The 17,639-nt window shown below is 42.9% G+C and overlaps 2 protein-coding genes across 5 annotated transcripts; both read left to right on the top strand.

Moving 5' to 3' along the window:
* The first annotated feature begins 552 nt into the window (after positions 1-552).
* On the top strand, positions 553-9,279 carry LOC127771124 (uncharacterized). Its single transcript, XM_052296952.1, has 11 exons — positions 553-829; positions 2,527-2,627; positions 2,717-2,858; positions 3,237-3,398; positions 3,483-3,567; positions 4,890-5,614; positions 5,711-5,819; positions 7,681-7,736; positions 7,931-8,037; positions 8,125-8,212; positions 8,608-9,279. The coding sequence occupies exons 1-11, from the start codon at positions 647-649 to the stop codon at positions 8,797-8,799; spliced, it is 1,950 nt and encodes a 649-aa protein (XP_052152912.1). The 5' UTR covers positions 553-646; the 3' UTR covers positions 8,800-9,279.
* An 808-nt stretch (positions 9,280-10,087) lies between these two features.
* LOC127769695 (preprotein translocase subunit SECE1) lies at positions 10,088-12,958 on the top strand. Of its 4 annotated transcripts, none has more exons than XR_008016834.1 (3): positions 10,088-10,742; positions 11,259-11,336; positions 11,430-11,770. XR_008016834.1 is itself a non-coding variant. In XM_052295313.1 (2 exons), exon 1 carries the CDS (start codon positions 10,147-10,149, stop codon positions 10,738-10,740), a length of 594 nt encoding a protein of 197 aa, XP_052151273.1. In that variant the 5' UTR covers positions 10,088-10,146; the 3' UTR covers positions 10,741-10,742; positions 11,259-11,770. The 4 variants fall into 4 exon arrangements, 2 of the variants coding, with proteins under 2 accessions (XP_052151273.1, XP_052151272.1); XR_008016833.1 differs by having other exon boundaries at positions 10,089-10,742; positions 11,235-11,336; XM_052295313.1 differs by having other exon boundaries at positions 11,259-11,770.
* The last annotated feature ends 4,681 nt before the right edge of the window (positions 12,959-17,639 follow it).

Raw genomic sequence — 17,639 nt, 5'->3', positions numbered from 1 at the left:
GCGATAACGTCAACATCACCGGAGGCAACAAACACCAACAATGCCTCATCCAGTTCCCAAGCATTCTCCGAGTATGTCACATTTCTAAATATAGTGTTAAACATGTTTCAACATGTTCATGTTTAGCACTTCACTAGATCAATTCCTGTTGCACATGTCATGTTTATTATCTTAATTTTTTGGATTAAAATATACTAAATTATGACCATATTTCCAACAACGATTATGTGTTTGATCACCTGCCCACATCATGCGTGAGAACTTTTTTCCTCTGTTGCCAGCACAAATCTCGAAGCACATCGGATGATCCAAGACCACATGTTTTTGAAGCCATTTTCTCTCCATACAAATTCAGCAACCCTATTCCTAGTGGTGGTTAGGATAGGAAATGAACTTTTTTTTTTTGAACTTATGCCTTTCCTTCAATTCCTTCAAAAAAGAGAAAAAACTTTAATAGATGCCTCATCATCGGTCTCGTCGCTGGCCCGGATAGATGGCGCGCTGTCAATGTCACAGCAAAACTAATCCAAATCCAAACCGCCCCCGAAATTAAGCACACCTGCCACGTCTCTCTCTCCCTCGTTGAGCAGCAGAGGCGCCCGCCTATCGCCGCCGCCGCCGCCCGCGACCAGGAGATTCGGAGGCGATGGGGCGGGAGGCGGCGGCGGAGGCGGAGGAGCAGCTGCTGCGCCGGAGCCTGCGCCTCTTCGCCGCCGGGGAGCGCTCCTTCCGCATGGACCGCCTCTCGCCGGACGCCGACGCCCTCCGCGCCGCCGTCGCCGACGTGCTCCCCCGCTTCCTCGGCAGCTACACCGACGACATCCTCGCGGTACGTACGTGTGCCGCGTCGCGTCGCGTGCCCGCTCGCACGGCCGACCTCACCTTCCCCCCCTCGCCCTCTCGCTCTCCTCCTCCTCTCGCGTGCGTGGAAAACCCTAGAGGCTAGAGCCTAGGCGCGGGTTTGTGACAAGGGGATTCGGGTGCCACCGGTGGATGACGGAGATGTGGTTGGTTTTGTTCAGTGCTCTGTTGGATGGAGAGATGATAGGAAGCAAAATGGAGTACTGGTGGAGTTGGAGATGGGATTGATTGGAAAAGGAGATACCCCGATTTTACATAAATGGATAGAGGGACTTGTCAATTGGTGCTATATCGAGAGTATAGCTCCCAACTTTAAAGAAATGGAATTGTTGATGTGTTGTTTTGGAGCTAAGATTTAGAGTTCTCTAAGTAAACCAGTAAGTACTAGAATCTGATCTTCTAAAAAAAGGCACTAAAACTGATTACAAAATGTAATACAAGAAACAGAGTGAGAGAACTAGCCACATGGAATTCCAGTGACTTAAAGAGTATTATGTTCGAATATGGTAAAGACAATATGTGCCCCGGCTTTCTTGTAAGGATGGAGGAAATAAGTGAATATGTACTTTTGGTGTGAGGATTTTGAGCCACTTATGCGTCTTACTGGCTTCAAGATTTAAAGGGTTTTTGCCACACCAATACAATATTTAGATTTACTCTACTTGTATAGGTTAAGACAATCACTTCTTGCATATCATAATCAGCAGATGGGTTGTGAACATTTATAAATACTATTCTGATCATTCAACTTGTTCTCCTTTGAGCTATTCCCATGAAAAAGAAGTGAACCTGCTTAGTATTAATTTCAGCCTCAAATACAACAGTAATTGCTTGAAGATATCTTTGGAGTACTGTAGTAGTGTTATGACAAAATGGGAATTGAAGTATCTGAAACTCTCATTACTGTCCTTTTTGAGTAAAATCCATTGTCTTCATCTATGGATGGAAACAGGTGGGGGACGACTGGTGCTGGCCATCCCTACCCTTGTGCTTACGCAAAGTATTTCAGTTCTTTATTTGCTCATAGTTCCAAAATCAAATTGCAATGCACTGATACAGGTTTTATGTGACACATGGAAGTACACATAGTATTATAACCACATTAGATATGAAACGACTAGTATACATAGGAAACTGCTGCGGTGCTGCCCCTGCCCCACCTGTTTTGCTAGCAGTCCCAGTTCCCTGCTCCAAGAGGAAATTATGCGTTCCGTTCCTGCTTCCATGAGTATGCTTTGAATTTTGCAACCCTAAAGAATTCAACTCATATTTGTACAATTGTACTAGATTCTAGGCATGTTATCCTACAAATATACCTTGCTTGAGACTTGGAAGCTGTTCTAAAATGGACTTAAAAAAGGAAATCTATTTCAGTCTTAACCTTTGGTAGACAATAAATGATTCAGCATAAGATTGACGACATTAGCTATCGTCTTCAAATTGATTCTTCAGCATAGTTGCTAAGTTTTCATGATGCTTACAAATTATGTTGCTCTCTTTGATGTTGGTGGTTTGTCAACTGGGAGCTTTGAATGATGGAATCAGTACAATATCTGCTGTTTGAGTTGCGCATGTTATTTTTACTTTCATGTTAAAAGATGCTTCGTTAATTGTGTTTATTACATTATGACCAATTAGTTTCCTTGTTTTTCTCCTTGGCTGAAGGAATACATTGTCATTCTAGTCTGTAATGGGAAACACCAGTACCAAGCACGTGATGACTTGGAGGCCTTTCTTGGTGATGATAGTGCAAAATTTGTTTCATGGTAATTTATCTGTTCTTTTGATCAGTTAACTGTTTTTGTTTATTTTGTCTACCTCTATGAAGTTATGTTGCTTTAATATGGCTAAACAGGCTTTGGGGTTACCTCAGTAAAAAGGCTTTAACATCGGCTGACAATTCTAGCATCCAGCATGGTCTGACAAATGAGATCCGGAACCGTAGTACCAAGAAAAATCTTCAGTTTGCAAAGGCGCTATCCGAGGATACTTTCATTGTAAGAATCTTATCACATTGTCTTATGATCATCAGTGTCCATCAAGGTTTCCTGGGCCGGATCGATTGCTGCCAGTTACCAGAATTTACCGGAAATCATTTCAAATACAAATAATGGTTACCGGCTGGTAAGGACTGAAAAGAATAGCTCTAAGAAATTAACAAACTGAATTTAGATTGTATTTGAAGTATTCTGTCCAGTTTTGGTCTGGTACCCGTAACCGACCAATTAATATCAACTTTTTGAATGTTTGTGTCCATACAGCGTTCAACTTTTTCATCAAATATCTGAAGTTCTAAACTAACATGAACACTGAAGGACTTCAAGTAAAAATTGCTCATATTTTTGGACTCAACGAACTCATCCAATATTGATCAGGTCAATTCAGATATCTTATCACCTCAAGAGCATCATACTCTTCAGAAGCATGACTCAACTGAAGGACAAAATGTGGCCCGACGCCACATTAGCTCGACGGTTACTGTTACTCCTGAAAGGTTGGTTGACGATCAATGTTATTGGGAGGGCCAACATCAGAAGGTCAATATGCTATACCTTTATCCTAAACTCCTACTTTATTATGACATGAGGCATCTAATTTTATGATTCTCTGTCTTAGAGCAGAAAGATCAGAGATCATCAAGTGGCAGAAATTTCTCCACACTGAAGTCTGGTGTAGCTGTAAGGACAGCACACGCATTGCCACAAGGTAAGAATTTTTCTTACTCATTTGTGTCATTGAATGCCGAGACAATTTTATTCTTCAAAACTATTCCTAGTCAAGCTTTAACTTTGACTGTCATTGACTATAGAATACTTAGTTTGTCCCGACGGCGCTCACCCGCTGCCCTGAGCTGCCTCAACCCCTGCCGCTGTCCCACCCCCGCCTGCCGTTGTCCTCGGCGCCCCTAGCCCCGCCCGCCGCTGTCCTCGGCCCTCCGCCACCGCCCGTCGCCGTCCCACCGCCCCGAGTTGTCTCCGCCCCAGCTGCTGTCCGCTCCCACTCGCCGCCGCCCCGAGCTACCTCCGCCCACATCCCCACCCATCGCTGTCCTCGATGCCCCGAGCTGCCTCCGCCACCGCCCGCCGCTGTCTCACTGCCCTGAGCTGCCTCCGCCCCCACTCACCGCCATCCTGCCGCCCTTGCCCCCCCTATCTTGCCACCGCCCCGAGCTACCTCCGCCCCCATCCCCGCTAGCCGCTATCCTCGGCGCGCCGAGCTGCCTCGCCACTGCCTGCCGCCGTCCCGTCGCCCTGAGCTGCCTTCGCGCCCACTCGCCGTCGTCCCGCTGCCCTCGGAGCTACCTCCGCCCCCACCTGCCCCCATCTCGCCGCCGTCCAGCGCTCCCTAGCTCCTTCGCCCCGGTATCTGCTCGTCGCCGTCCTTGGCTCCCTCTCGACCGCCCCGACAGCCTCCGTCCCCGCCCCCGACTCCTCCAACACACCCCCTCTCGGGGGGGGGGGGGGGAGGGAGAGAGAGAGAGAAGGTGAGAGGCTGACAGGTGGGGCCCCCAATTAAAAAAAAGAATTGCTGACTGGACTGCCACGTAGGATCAAAACCACTCCGGTTTGTGTCAGGGGGTAATTCATCCGGTATTGATAGTTGAGGGTGAAAGATGTCTGGTTTTTGGGTTTAGGGGGGTAATTCGTCACCCAATAGTTCAGGGGTGTAATTTGGACTTTTCCCTTTATGTTTTATAAACTTATTCTAAATTTTTAATACAAAATTGCGATCAAAGTTGAACCTCAGAAACCGTGAAAAAGGGTCAAGCGTCAAATATTTTTGACTAGAGAGAGTATTATTTAGTGCATGATTCCAGTGTTAAATATTCTGTCATTTCTATATTTAAATCTCAAACTAATGCAGTAATGCTGCCTTGAGCTGACCTACCTCCTTTTATACAATGAATTTTTATTGAGAAAGTACTTAATGAATTCAGTTCAAAGGTATACAGCAGACCTTGCAGAGTTTTGGGGTTGGCTTTGTATCTATTTTCTCTTAATTTACTATTGTTGGAAAATGTATTGCAGATGAACTCCGCCATGAAGTGTGCATTGGAAGAAATGCTTCTGCAAGACGGTTTCCGTTGGCTGTAAGAAGTGATGATGTGCTAGATCCAGAATCTATGAAAAAACGTGGCAATGTTTGGGATAGGCTAGGAAAGCCTGCCATAAAGGATCGTATTTGTGCTACAGAAGATGATGACATGCATGTTCAAAATGGACTACATAAGAAGGCGAAGTTAATGGTCACTGAGCATGAGCTAAGATGCCGTATGAACTCAAGTACAGAAGGAGATTTATTTGATATAGCAAATTCCGGAAGATATCCCAGAAGCTATCCAGATGTCAACACAGTACAAGCACATGAGCACACAGAGAAGTCCAATAGAAGCAGGTTGATTGGTCGGATAAATTTTGGTGATATTGAGCGTAATCAGCTTCAAGTTAGAGATGTTATTCGCCAAAAGTCCAGTCCAAATTTGCCAGCAAGAAGTGTTCCACTACAAAGTCAGAATGAATTCATATCTGAAGTGAAGAGCTCAGTAACAGCAGTCTCTGAGCCAGCATGCCATGTGAGTAAATCAACAAAAGGACAAGTATCAGGATCTAGCAAATTGGGTCAACTAGCTACACGGAGAAATTTAGAGACTGAAGTTTTGCAAAGTCAGCAAGTTAGCAGCCCAACGCAATCTAAGACAGGATCTTCTGTACATGAAGATGGTGGAAATTGCTGTAACAAGCCTATGAAAAATGTTAGCTTTTATGATTTTATCTGCTTAAGTAACCTCCTTACTACTTGGGCACTTCTAGTGACCTAAAACTGGTTTTCTTCTTTATTGATTATACAGGAAATGCTGGATGTGAAACTAAAGCTCAAACAAGTGGAACTGGATGTGCTCAAGCTTCGTTCCAAGCAGGCACAGATAAACAATGTGAAGCAAGGTTTCCTATCATCAGGTTTGTCTATATTGTTTTGCTTATGGTCAAGGAACCTAGAGTAGATCACTTCGGGATATCATGCTTATATCCTTCCTAATTAATCATGTTAAGAAAAATCGGTCTGCCAATCTATTCTGGCACATCTATGATCTATCTGATGTTCAGGTTAAGCTGTGAAACGCAGGGTTGCTGTTTCCTGTTTCTACCATCTACATGCAATTCTGAAGATCAATAATCGTTGATAGTGAAATAACCTAGGTCAAAATATACATGGGTCATCTTCCTCCAATAACTTTTTGGTTAATTCTGTAATATGAGGAGTCGTTTATAGTTGAAACATGAGGGAACTCCCTTATACATTATGCCATTTACTATCTATGAGAGGCATATCCATGAGAACGATATCTCATTGGATATAATCATAGGAAACAATAATAAATTTTTTGCCTTGCCTGAATTCCAATGTTCTCTAAACTATACTTTCAATCTTTATCTCAAAGTAGCATCTCATTTTCTTGATCATGCCACAACAAGGTACTAGTACATCACTACATTGTATGCAATGCTTTTTCAAAAGCACATAGAGGAAGGCAGTAGCTTATTGGTGAAGTGTTTTATGCATTTTGCATGTCTGCAGTTCAATTGGCAAAACATTCTTCATTATATTTGTATAAGCACGATGTTTTGTCAATCAAAATGTTACATTTAAAGTGTGAATATCTGATAAAACTACACAAACCGTTTATCAAGACATAAAAAGCGAATATAATAGTTTCCTTACTCGAACATTACCTCTGAAGAAGTAAAACTGCTACCAAGGGAGTTCCTTTGTTCTTTTTTCAAGGGAAACTGATAGGCGGTGGGTGGGTGATAACAGTCTGCAATTGGCCCATGACTTAAATTTCTATGCATACGACCAATGCATACAACCCATGTCTGACTCAACTAGTACAGTACATAGGCACAGCTGATGTTTTCCCAGGCCCAAATGGAAATAAGCTGAGAACAGGGGTTTATGGATGAGGCGTGGTTGGATGCCCGTTGTATGGCAGGGTCGTGCGTATAGCAGGACTCTTCTGGAAAAGTCCCCATGTAGACACGATTCACCTAAACTCATACTGTAACACCACGAGGAAACTAACAAAAGGTTCATTAGAGGTGGTCAAATTCAGTTGTGAGGACTAAGGTGTTACACCGGTGCAACGCTGAGTGATGTCAAGTGCATAGTTGATGATTATTATAGAGTACCAAAGTAAAGGTGAGGAACCAATAATGACAAGGCAGAAAAGATTTTGCAAAGTTGTCCCATGTATTTCAAGAAAAGGTCCATTATTAACCATAGAACGAGTCCCAGTTCTGCAACTTGCACCAAATAGCTATGTATTTGTTGATTCTGTTTCATGATAGAAGGTTTTGAATCTTGTTAACAATATGCCTGTTATGGACTCATTTATTGGCCGAACTTATCAGCGCAAGAATGCCATTGTGTAGATCAGCAACACCACAGATTAACAGAGTTGAAGAAGGTAGAGTTGTTAGGAATATGTTAAGTTTGATTCAATCTAGGACTCTTTTAAGTTAGTAAGGTGTCAGTTGAATTATATTAGGAATCTTGATTACAAGAGTCAAGTTAGGATAAAGTGAACTCTATCATTGTAATTGGGTTAAGCAATAAAAACGATTGTTAGTTCCACAGGAGGCATATTCCCCTCTCCAACCAACATTACATCGACATTGATGCCCTGCCCAGAACAATGCCATCACCATCATTTGTGTTCCGTATAATCTTTTTATACAATAGCTCAGGCGTGTGATTCTGATATCCTGTCGTTATAATGGATGTACATAAGTTCTAATCATATTTTTGTGTTACCTTTAGGTCCCCATGCTAATCTTGATGAGGATGCTGACTCCAGAACTGTTCTCGTGACAAATGTAAGAACCTTTCTGATTGTTCCTTTCAGGCAATTCCATAATTTCTTGTTTTTCTTCGTGGTAAATATTTTTGTAGAACATAATTCAATTAGTTATTAAGTGTAAAGTAAGAAACCTCAGAAACAAACACAACTAAACAGTAAAGAAAGAAACCTCATCAGCACATACTCATTCCATCTGGATAATTGTTTCAGGTACATTTTGCAGCAACAAAGGAAGCATTGTCAGGGCATTTTATGAAGTGCGGCACTGTGCTTAAGATAAATATATTGACAGATGCAATTTCCGGGCACCCTAAAGGGTATATATACTTTCAAACTATTTTACCCGTGGCATCTATAAGCTGCCCTGTTGTTAATTGTTGGCTTCTCGTTGCATATCCTTGCAGGGCTGCATTTGTTACTTTCACTGACAAGGAATCTGTTGAGAAGGCAGTATCATTGAGTGGGTCATCATTTTTCTCAAGAGTTCTAACAGTATGACCTTTGTTTTCATTATGAACCTCACTATATACTATTACTATACTAGTTAACTACTATTCCCTCCGTCCCATAATATAAGGGATTTTGAGTTTTTTGCTTGCAACGTTTGACCACTCGTCTTATTCAAAATTTTTGAAATTATTATTTATTTTATTTGTGACTTACTTTATTATCTACAGTACTTTAAGCACAACTTTTCGTTTTTCATATTTGCAAAAAAAAATTAAATAAGACGAGTGGTCAAACATTGCAAGCAAAAACTCAAAATCCCTTATATTGTGGGACGGAGGGAGTAGTACATTGTAACCTTGGATCTGCCTAGGTCAACTACATTCTCATTAACTACTTCTTGTGGTCAACATTCTCATGCCAACACATTCTATTTCCAGGTGATGCACAAAGCCGAAGCACCTCCAGGTTTTCTGGCATCTGTTCAACCAATCGGGAGGCCTCTACAGTCATGGAACTCACCACCCATCCTGAAAGGGGTGAGTCCAAGGCAGATCCCTGGTTATCACCTCCAATGGAAACGTGAGCAATCTGTGCTGGAGAAATCCCCTGCCAGTTGCCCTACTAACTGAAGAAAACCACTACAAATGGTCTAGAAGAAAATACGCTTACTCTACATTGGCCTGGCAGTGGACTGTACTTGCAAATGTACAAAGTTTTTGCTGGAGAAAAATGGCCATGTTTGGCATCTGTTACTATGCCCACAAAATACAGGTTTCTTCCATACAAGGTATTGAGGGCTTCAATTGCGGCGAGATACGTGACATGGGGAGAGATTGCTGGCAACGCCAAATGAATCTGTAGATCAGTTTCCGATTGGACACGTTGTAGCGTATGCCTGAAAACTGTTTTCTGAACTTCACCTGAGTCTCTTCATATCTCTACTGTCACCCTTGTCGAATGTAAGCAGGGCGGGTATTCTGATGATAACATGAAATGATATCACAGTTCTGAAACATTTACAAACATTTCTAAAAGCAGTATATGTAGTATGGAGTAACATATAGGTAAAAGTACATTGTGTTAAGGTATATGAAAAATTAATGCTTCCACCTCGGTCTCGGTCTATTTGAGTGTGTTAAGGGTGTGCTAGTGCGTAATGCTGGCAGTATTGCATGAATTTTACATAAAACATGCAGTATGAATTATGGTCATTCATGAATCCCACAACTTGACAATTCCACTTTGTGACACAGGTTCTATTGTTTGCAAACTAAAAAATAACCCGAGAAATTTCCCATTTTCGCAACGTCTCACAGAGAAAACCCGAAGCTTCCTGCGAAGTAAGCAAGCATAGTTCAATTGATTTGGTTCCTTATGGTGAAATTAGCTTCTTAAGTTCAAATTCTAAATTTATACGGTTGATTGTATTTATGACTAATTATTCTTTTAGTGATATACGACATATTCGTTGATAGCAAGGTGCCCTTAATAGCTTTTTTAATATTAAGATATGTCAGCTTAGTTTTTCGAAGTTACTCATATGGATATGGGTGTGCGAGTGTGCACATGTGTTTAGGGCTTTTGTTTGGTAGTGTTGGGAACAAATATGTTCTGCATGCAAAATAAAGTGGTCCATTAGCGCGTGATTAATTAAGTATTTATTAAATTTATTTTGAAAAATGGATCAATATAATTTTTTAAAACAACTTTCGTATAGAAAATTTTTATAAAAAATATACGGTTTAGCAGTTTGAAAAACGTGTGCGCGTGAAAAACGAGAGATGCGACTTGGGAAAGTTAGAAAGAACTCAACCGTACTCTGTTTCTTAAAAAAAAAAAAACCGAAGCCTCTGATCATCTGATCTGACCGTTGATCAGCGATCGGACGGCTCCAGGAGGAGAGGAGACGACCTCCCATCTCCTCGACTCTTATCTCCGACGCCGAACAGCCGCTGGACCAACCAAACCGGGAAGCCATGGCGACCACGCCGACCACCACCACCGCCCCATCCGCCGCTCGCCTCCTCGCCCCCGCCGCCGCCGCCACGCGCGCTTCCTTCTCCACCCACCGCCCTCCCGCGATCTCCCTATCCCTCTCCCTCTCCGCCGCCGCCGCCGGCGGCTGCCGCGGCCGCCTCGCCCGCGCGGCCTCCAAGTCCAAGGGCGCAGGCGCAGGCGCGGCGGAGAACAAGAAGGGGCAGGAGCAGGAGCAGCAGGAGGCGTCCGCGACCGCGGTGGACGGCGCGGAGGAGGCCGGGGAGGTGGAGGCGGGAGGAGGAGGAGGAGGAGGGGAGAAGAGCCCCGAGGCGGTGGCGGCGGAGCTGAAGGAGGTGCTGCGGGCGCGGAAGGAGGCGGAGGCCGCGGCCGGGGGCGGCGGCGAGTGGTGGGCCGGCGTCGCGCAGGAGATGTCGGAGATCGAGTGGCCGGCGCCCGGGAAGGTGGTGGGCACCACCGGCGTGGTGCTCGGCGTCATCGCGGGCTCCACCGCCGCGCTGCTCTCCGTCAACGCGCTCCTCGCCGAGCTCTCCGACCGCGTCTTCGCCGGCCGGGGACTCCAGGATTTCTTCTGAAGGTTGAGCAAACACAAACACTGCTTGTGTTTTTGCAAGATAAATATGATTAGGTTCCTGAGATCATTGCATTGTGCTAACCTGTGGTTGGAGATTTTCTCCAAACAAGAAATTTGGCTGAAATTTTTGTCAACTATTCTGAAACTTACCTGGCCACCTTATAAACTTTACAGACTTGTCATACTACTAATATTTCACAGGAATTATGATTTGTTTTGTTCTCTAAATTAGCTCAAATTGCATAGCTACAACCACAATGCATGAATTCATGGCTGAATGCCTCTATGTAGTGGTATTAACCAACCAGATTATCCTGAGTTCTTTACAATGTTGCTCTCATGTCTGAAATTTCCTTTGTAGTGCAGTTTGGGATCTGTGAGTCGCACAATCACACATTGCCATTTTGATCTCGCGTAAATGATTATCATGATGACACCTATTCAAGTGCTCTATAATGTGGCTGAATTAAATATTTCTTACATTTTTATCTGTAGATAACAGCATGATCTTCATTGTAGTTACCTACACTACATGAACGGAGCATGGTCAGTTGTCTAGCGACTAGCGGCGTTGCTGCTTGCAAATGCCCCCCTAGGGTTTGATTCTCTACACCTAGTATTTCTTGTTCCTCCTAGCTATTCCTGTTGTTGGTCTTGCTTTATTCCATCTCCATTATCTCCATTCTCCAGGCTCTGCACCACCTCTCATCACCACCTAGTTCTGGTGGCACTCAGTTCCATTCCATCTGCTGTCATCATGGGGGTACTCTGGTAGCTGACAGGTCCTATTTGGTGTAGAATAAGGGTGTGTTTAGTTTACGCTAAAATTAGAAGTTTGATTGAAATTGGAACGATGTGACGGAAAAGTTGGAAGTTTGTGAGTGTAGGAAAGTTTTGATGTGATAGAAAAATTGGAAGTTTGAAGAAAAAGTTGGGAACTAAACCAGGCCTAACTACATGATCTCAATAGGAATTGGACGGTTTTATGTGAATTTCATGAAATCCAATTGCCCAATGGGGGCCTTATACTAGATTTATGCACCAATGGATCTTCTTTTGTCATCTCTTCTTTTTTAAATGGGAAAAACTCTGTTTCGCCTTTTTGGACCTTTGGCTTTGTTTGTTTTCTTTTTAATTTGATTATCGAGGTGCTGGTGTTTCTCCAACTAGTTGTGTGGGAGATTGGGGTTGTTACAGATGAGGGCATAAGGGGTAAAGAAAGCAGCTGTGCTGAGGAAGCTATCAATTTTTTTAACAGAAAAAAACAACAAAAGAAAACATGAACCAGCCATCGGTGTACAGTGCACAATATAATTCTCTGCACCACGCAAACATAAACAATTTATTGTTTTTTCTACACTCTGCAGATTCTACAGCCATGACCCAAAGTATTGAACCACATGAAACAGTCAATGCTTGTACAGTTATACAGAAACCAGTGATTCTTTTTGGTGCTGTAGCACCATCTTGGGCTGTGTTTAGATCCAAAGTTTGGATCCAAACTTCAGTCCTTTTCCATCACATCAATCTGTCATACACACACAACTTTTCAGTCACATCTCCAATTTCAACCAAAATTCAAATTTTGCGCTGAACTAAACACAGCCTTGGTTTTGATGGCATTAGAGCAGGTACAATAGTAGGCTATAAGCTAGCAATAAACATATTTTAAAGAGATAAAAAAAGAGAGAGAAGAGAAGCAGGCTATATATCTGTAGCCAGCTGCTGCACGGACTACAAGACGTAATATATGTATGACAGGTAGGACCATATATTGATAGTATAATAAGCAACTATTGTATGAATTGGCTATTACATTGGTTATAGATGACTTGGAGCTAGTAGTTGGCTATACTATTAAACTTGCTCTTATCAAGAAATGCTGGAGATTGAGAAGAAAGTTCCATGAACAATGTAGATATATTTTAATAAATGCCTACCTTTCATGAATCCTGGTGTAGGCCTACTTTGAGGGAGAAGAGATTCAATGCTGAAGCTAATGGTGAAGACAATAAATGGATCAGTTCCAATAATAATTGGATGAAGCCGGCAAGCATCCAGTAGTTCTGTTTGCCAATCTATCGAGGTGCTATGCTGATGCGATGTTGTTGTGCACTTGTGCTGTCCGTGTTAATAAGAATATAAGGTTAAACACCAAAGAATTCAAGGTTATGCAGGCCAAAATCAACAAACCCAGTAAACGAGCTATTTGGTTGAAATTGTGTTACTGCCTATTTTCTAGTACGTTTATATTTATCAATTACACCAGGAAGCAATCAACCAAAAGCTTCAGCTGCAGTAGGTAACTTATTCACAGACCTATATGGAACAGCGTTTTTTTTTTTTAAAAAAAATCAGCTGGGTTAACAGTTGGTGCAATAACAGTGTGTCATGTTGATTAACCGAAGCTTAAATAAATATTTTTTGCATCCTATTACAGTGACTAAAAGCCAGTATGCTTGTTTTACAATTAACAACCATCCGGAGTCATATATTGATATGCTCTTATTACTATCCCTGAATCAAGCAATTTCATTACTACTCCCTCCGATATAAGTCGCTTTTGATAAAGGTTATAGAAAAATATAGCAATATTTTCAATACAAAACAAATATATTATCAAATGTTATTTTTAATGGAACTAATTTGGTATTATAAATGTTGCTAAATTTCTATAGACTTATCAAACCTAAATAAATTTCATTAGGAAAAAAGTCAAAGAACTTGTAATATGAAAATGAGGCAGTATCTTTTATTACTCAAGCACTAGGTTCAGTACTACAATATGACTGTATAATATTACTGGCATGTTTGGCACACTTTCATCTCTCCTGGAGTTGGAGTCCAGACAAACAATACAATTTCAGCTCCACCTAAAATAAGAGAGGAGCTAGGTGGAGCACTACCATAAAATGAACTAGATAGGTGGAGCTGGGTTTAGGCAACTCCACTCCAAACCCAACCCCTGAAGCTAAATTTAGGAGTTCGAGATCTACCAAACATGCCTTATTACTAATTGGGACAAGTTCACCAGCGCACCAAACGACCGTCGCGCCGCACTCCAGCGCCACCAAGCCATCGCCCTCCTCTTGTTGGCGAATCTTGAGAACTGGATCTATTTTGGGTCAACCAAAAATGGGGGTGTGTGAGAGCGGGCTGGATACGTGCAAGCATTTACCGGCCTGGATCTGACTCAACTAAGAATGGCTCATTGTCAGTTACCAATTTTGGACAAGATTGATTGGGTCAACGGTGTTGACCAAGGTCAAGGTGCTATGTCATATAATACCACCTTCAATACAATCATAGGAGTCGATCTGTACTTGTTTTGATATTTGTGGGAGCCATCTTATCGATTTTTTTTTAAGGATACGAATTAGATTTCAGCCTACTCGTAAGGGAGTTCGAGTGAACTTTTTCCTACACCAACCAACTTGAACATCTTAAAGACAACCAACCAAGACCAGACCAAAAATTTTAGTACGTAGAAGGAATAAGTTCATTTCAGATCCCTTAACTTCACATCGAGCTCGATTTTTGTCCTCGAACTGTGATACCAGATACAACGAGTCCCTTAATTGTCAAAACCAATATATATGAGGTCCCTCGATGGTTTGGATGACGGTTTTGGCTAACGTGACATTTACGCGGCTAGTTTGACTAGGTCTTCGTCCTACGTGCTGGAAATGTAACGCTTACGTGGCAGATTGATCTGGAAAAAAAAATAAAACATGTGGTGCCCACATGTCTTAATTAAATAACGGCCCACATGTTAGTGATACAATGTCATCTTCGTCTTCTCACCCTCTCCCCATCTTTCTCATCTCTGTCTAGATCTCCAGCGGGGCGACGGCTGGTGGTCGCGAGGAGAAGGGCAACGGCCGTTGGAGAGGAGCTAGGCGGCGCCGCGACGTCACCGTTTCAATTCAATCTTATCGAAAACGCTCTACGCCTCGTCGAATAAGAGTGTTTCTGGATCATATCTATTCTTCTCGGGTACTCTTTCTTAATGAGAAAATCATAACTTGATCTGATCTTTATGTCGCACAGTGGTGTCCCAGGCTAGGGCTGCAGGTCCAGCATAAGAATCTAAACTAAAAAAGTATGTTTACATGGTCCATAAATAATAGTGACAGAAATCCCTCCTACTGCGCCTCAACTTGGACTGGAGCTTTCGGGTCTCTAGGTATTGAATTAAAGAACGGGTTTAGCTTTGCTTTTGGGGGGAGTCCTGGTGGGGAGATATGCTAGCAGCTTGACCGCTGCGGGAAGGTCTAGGGATCTCCGCAGCCTCCTTCATTCCCACTGTCGTCCTCCGCAGAGTCGACGTCAACATCTGAATGAGGTTGCCCCCGACCTCAAAGCCGCCGTCTTGCTCCTCTCCCACGCTTGGAGGCGGCGACGAGCACGGTGAAGGTGGTGTTGGCGATGGCAGATTTGAACTTGAAGGAGCTCGCCGGCCTCCCCCGCCTTCTCCCTCTCCGCGCTTGCTCGCCGGCCTTCATGCCCTCTAGTTGGACGAACCCACTGCTCCCTCTCCGGGCGCGCTGCTGGCCTCTCCGCCCCGCTCGTCAGCCTCCCAGCCCCCTCGCCGGTCTCCACGTCGACTCGACGGCGTGCATCTCCATGCTCCCTTGCGTGGAGGCACAAAAGCCGACAACAGTGTAGAGATTACTGGCTCGGCAGGCCACTTGGGCGAGTAGAACTGTAGGAGACAAACACATCCATGTCGGTCTTGGGAGAGTACTCGATCCACGCATTCACCTTCGTCCCGCTGATGAGCTCAACCACGGGGCGAGTGGCCATGTGGGTGCTCCCGGCGTCGTGGTTCTCCTCATCCACTACCGCCACCTTCACCTCCAAGGACCGCCTCAACACCACAACCCCGGCGGCGCTAGCAGCCCCGTGCATTCCACCTCCATCCCCTTCGTTGCACCGTTCTCTTCCACTGTTGCTACTGGTGGCGGTGGCGGTGGCAAATCGACCTCACAGATCTTCGCGCGAAGGAGCTGGTGGTCTCGAGGTCTTCCGCCATTAGGGTTAGGTCGGCGAGCGTGGTGAAGCTGCAGGACTGGTCAAGCTCGGTGGAGAAGGAGAAGGGGAGGAATAGGATACAAAGAAGAAAGGGGAGAGGTAGAGGAAGTGGGGCCCACTGATATGCGGGTCCCACTATTTTTAATCTTATATATTTGACTGACAGGTGGGCCATTTTGTTTTATTTTTTAAAATTGTTAAATTTTGCTTGATGTGCCATGTCAATGTCACGTCATATGAAACCGAGTCAAATTAGCCACATAGGTGCCACGTCAGGTAAAATCGCTGTCCAAACCGCCTTGGGACTTATTTTGAACTGGTTTTAACAGTTGAGGGCCTGTTGTATGTGGTTTTTTGGTTGAAAAACGAAAATTGGGTTTGTTGATAAGTTAAGGGATCTCGGATGAACTTCTTCCTACGTAGAATGAGTCCAGCAGCAGTCAGCTAACAGAACCAAACAGAGAGACCATCAGCAGCGTGGTACTCCCTCCGTCCCAAAATAAGTGCAGTTTTGCATTATTTATGTCTAATATTTGACCGTTTGTCTTATTTAAAATTTATTCGTGATTAGTATTTTTGTTGTTATTAGATGATAAAACATGAATAGTATTTTATGGGTGACTATTTTTTTTAGGTTTTTTATAAATTTTTTAAATAAGACGAATGATCAAATGTTGGACACAGATCCTCACAACTGCACTTATTTTGAGGACGGATGTAGTAATTTGGTAACCCTAGCCTCTGGCTCTATACCTGCGCCTGCCTGCTTGGTTCGGGGAACCAACGCAACGCCCCCACGTCCACCGTCCACGTGAGCGAGGCCGCGACGCGCCGCGGCGGCATATCCGCGAAAGGCGGGGGACCGCGCGACGTGAGCCGCCCAGGACGGACACACACCACGCGTCCACGCCAAGCCAACTATAGAAAGCGACCGTCAGCTCAGCTCTATCCTTCAATTTACTCTTTTGCAATTTTAGGCAGCAGACCATGTGCGATATTCGTTGCACCTTTTCCTTTCTTTTAGAAATAATCCATTCGTTTTTTAATATATAATGTTGTTGACTTTTTAAATACGTTTGACCATTCATCTTATTTAAAAAAATATATGTAATTATCATTTATTTTATTATGACTTGATTTATTGTTAAATGTTTTTTAAACATGAATTAAATTTTTATATTTATAAAATAATTTTGAATAAGATAAATGGTTAATGTTGTTAAACATCAACATCGTAATATATTAAAAAATGGAGGTAGTACATGGCAAACTCATTTGCTCACAACAGATACATACTCAATCTCTGTGAACACATGCTCTATACCTGTAAGCTCCGCACTTTTGAAAAAAAGTCTGGCACATCTTGAGATTGACAAAGATAACACAGACAACCTATCCCTATGAGTAAATTTGAAAAATTTACCATATTTTTGAGATTGATGGGGTCACCATAGACGTTTCGCTGTCGATAGGTACCTATTGCCTACCACTAGAAGAATAATTCACCGTAAATATGAGCACTTCTGTAAATCTAAAACTTCTACACATATGAACATATTTCATATTTCACCACAAGAAACCCAATCAGTTAAGCTGCACTAAAGCAACTTCGCTTCATAACCTTTTTAAAATATTGTTTTGGAAGAAAATTCCATATTATTATATTGCTTGGATAAGTTATCAGTACTAAGATAACTTTTTAGATTTGTAATATTTAATTTATTCATATAAGCAATCGTTCATAATCCGTCGGATCATTTATTTCAGACACACCTTTAAAATTTTTGAGGTAGGTTAGATGACACTCCTAGCATTTTTACAACTACTTTTTTCACCCTTTCGGGTTTCGGCCTTTTTGAACGAAGG

This window comes from Oryza glaberrima, chromosome 4 (genome assembly GCF_000147395.1).
Source record: "Oryza glaberrima chromosome 4, OglaRS2, whole genome shotgun sequence".
Classification (NCBI taxonomy): domain Eukaryota; kingdom Viridiplantae; phylum Streptophyta; class Magnoliopsida; order Poales; family Poaceae; genus Oryza; species Oryza glaberrima.
This window is presented reverse-complemented; position numbering and strand designations above follow the sequence as displayed.

What these genes read in the sequence shown, in the direction of transcription:
- LOC127771124 (XM_052296952.1), top strand. Translation starts at nt 647, where the DNA reads ATGGGGCGGGAGGCGGCGGCGGAGGCGGAGGAGCAGCTGCTGCGCCGG. An exon ending in GCAAGGTTTCCTATCATCAG is followed by an intron (nt 5,820 to 7,680) that starts GTTTGTCTATAT and finishes TGTTACCTTTAG; the next exon opens with GTCCCCATGCTAATCTTGAT. An exon ending in GAACTGTTCTCGTGACAAAT is followed by an intron (nt 7,737 to 7,930) that starts GTAAGAACCTTT and finishes TAATTGTTTCAG; the next exon opens with GTACATTTTGCAGCAACAAA.
- LOC127769695 (XM_052295312.1), top strand. Translation starts at nt 10,147, where the DNA reads ATGGCGACCACGCCGACCACCACCACCGCCCCATCCGCCGCTCGCCTC.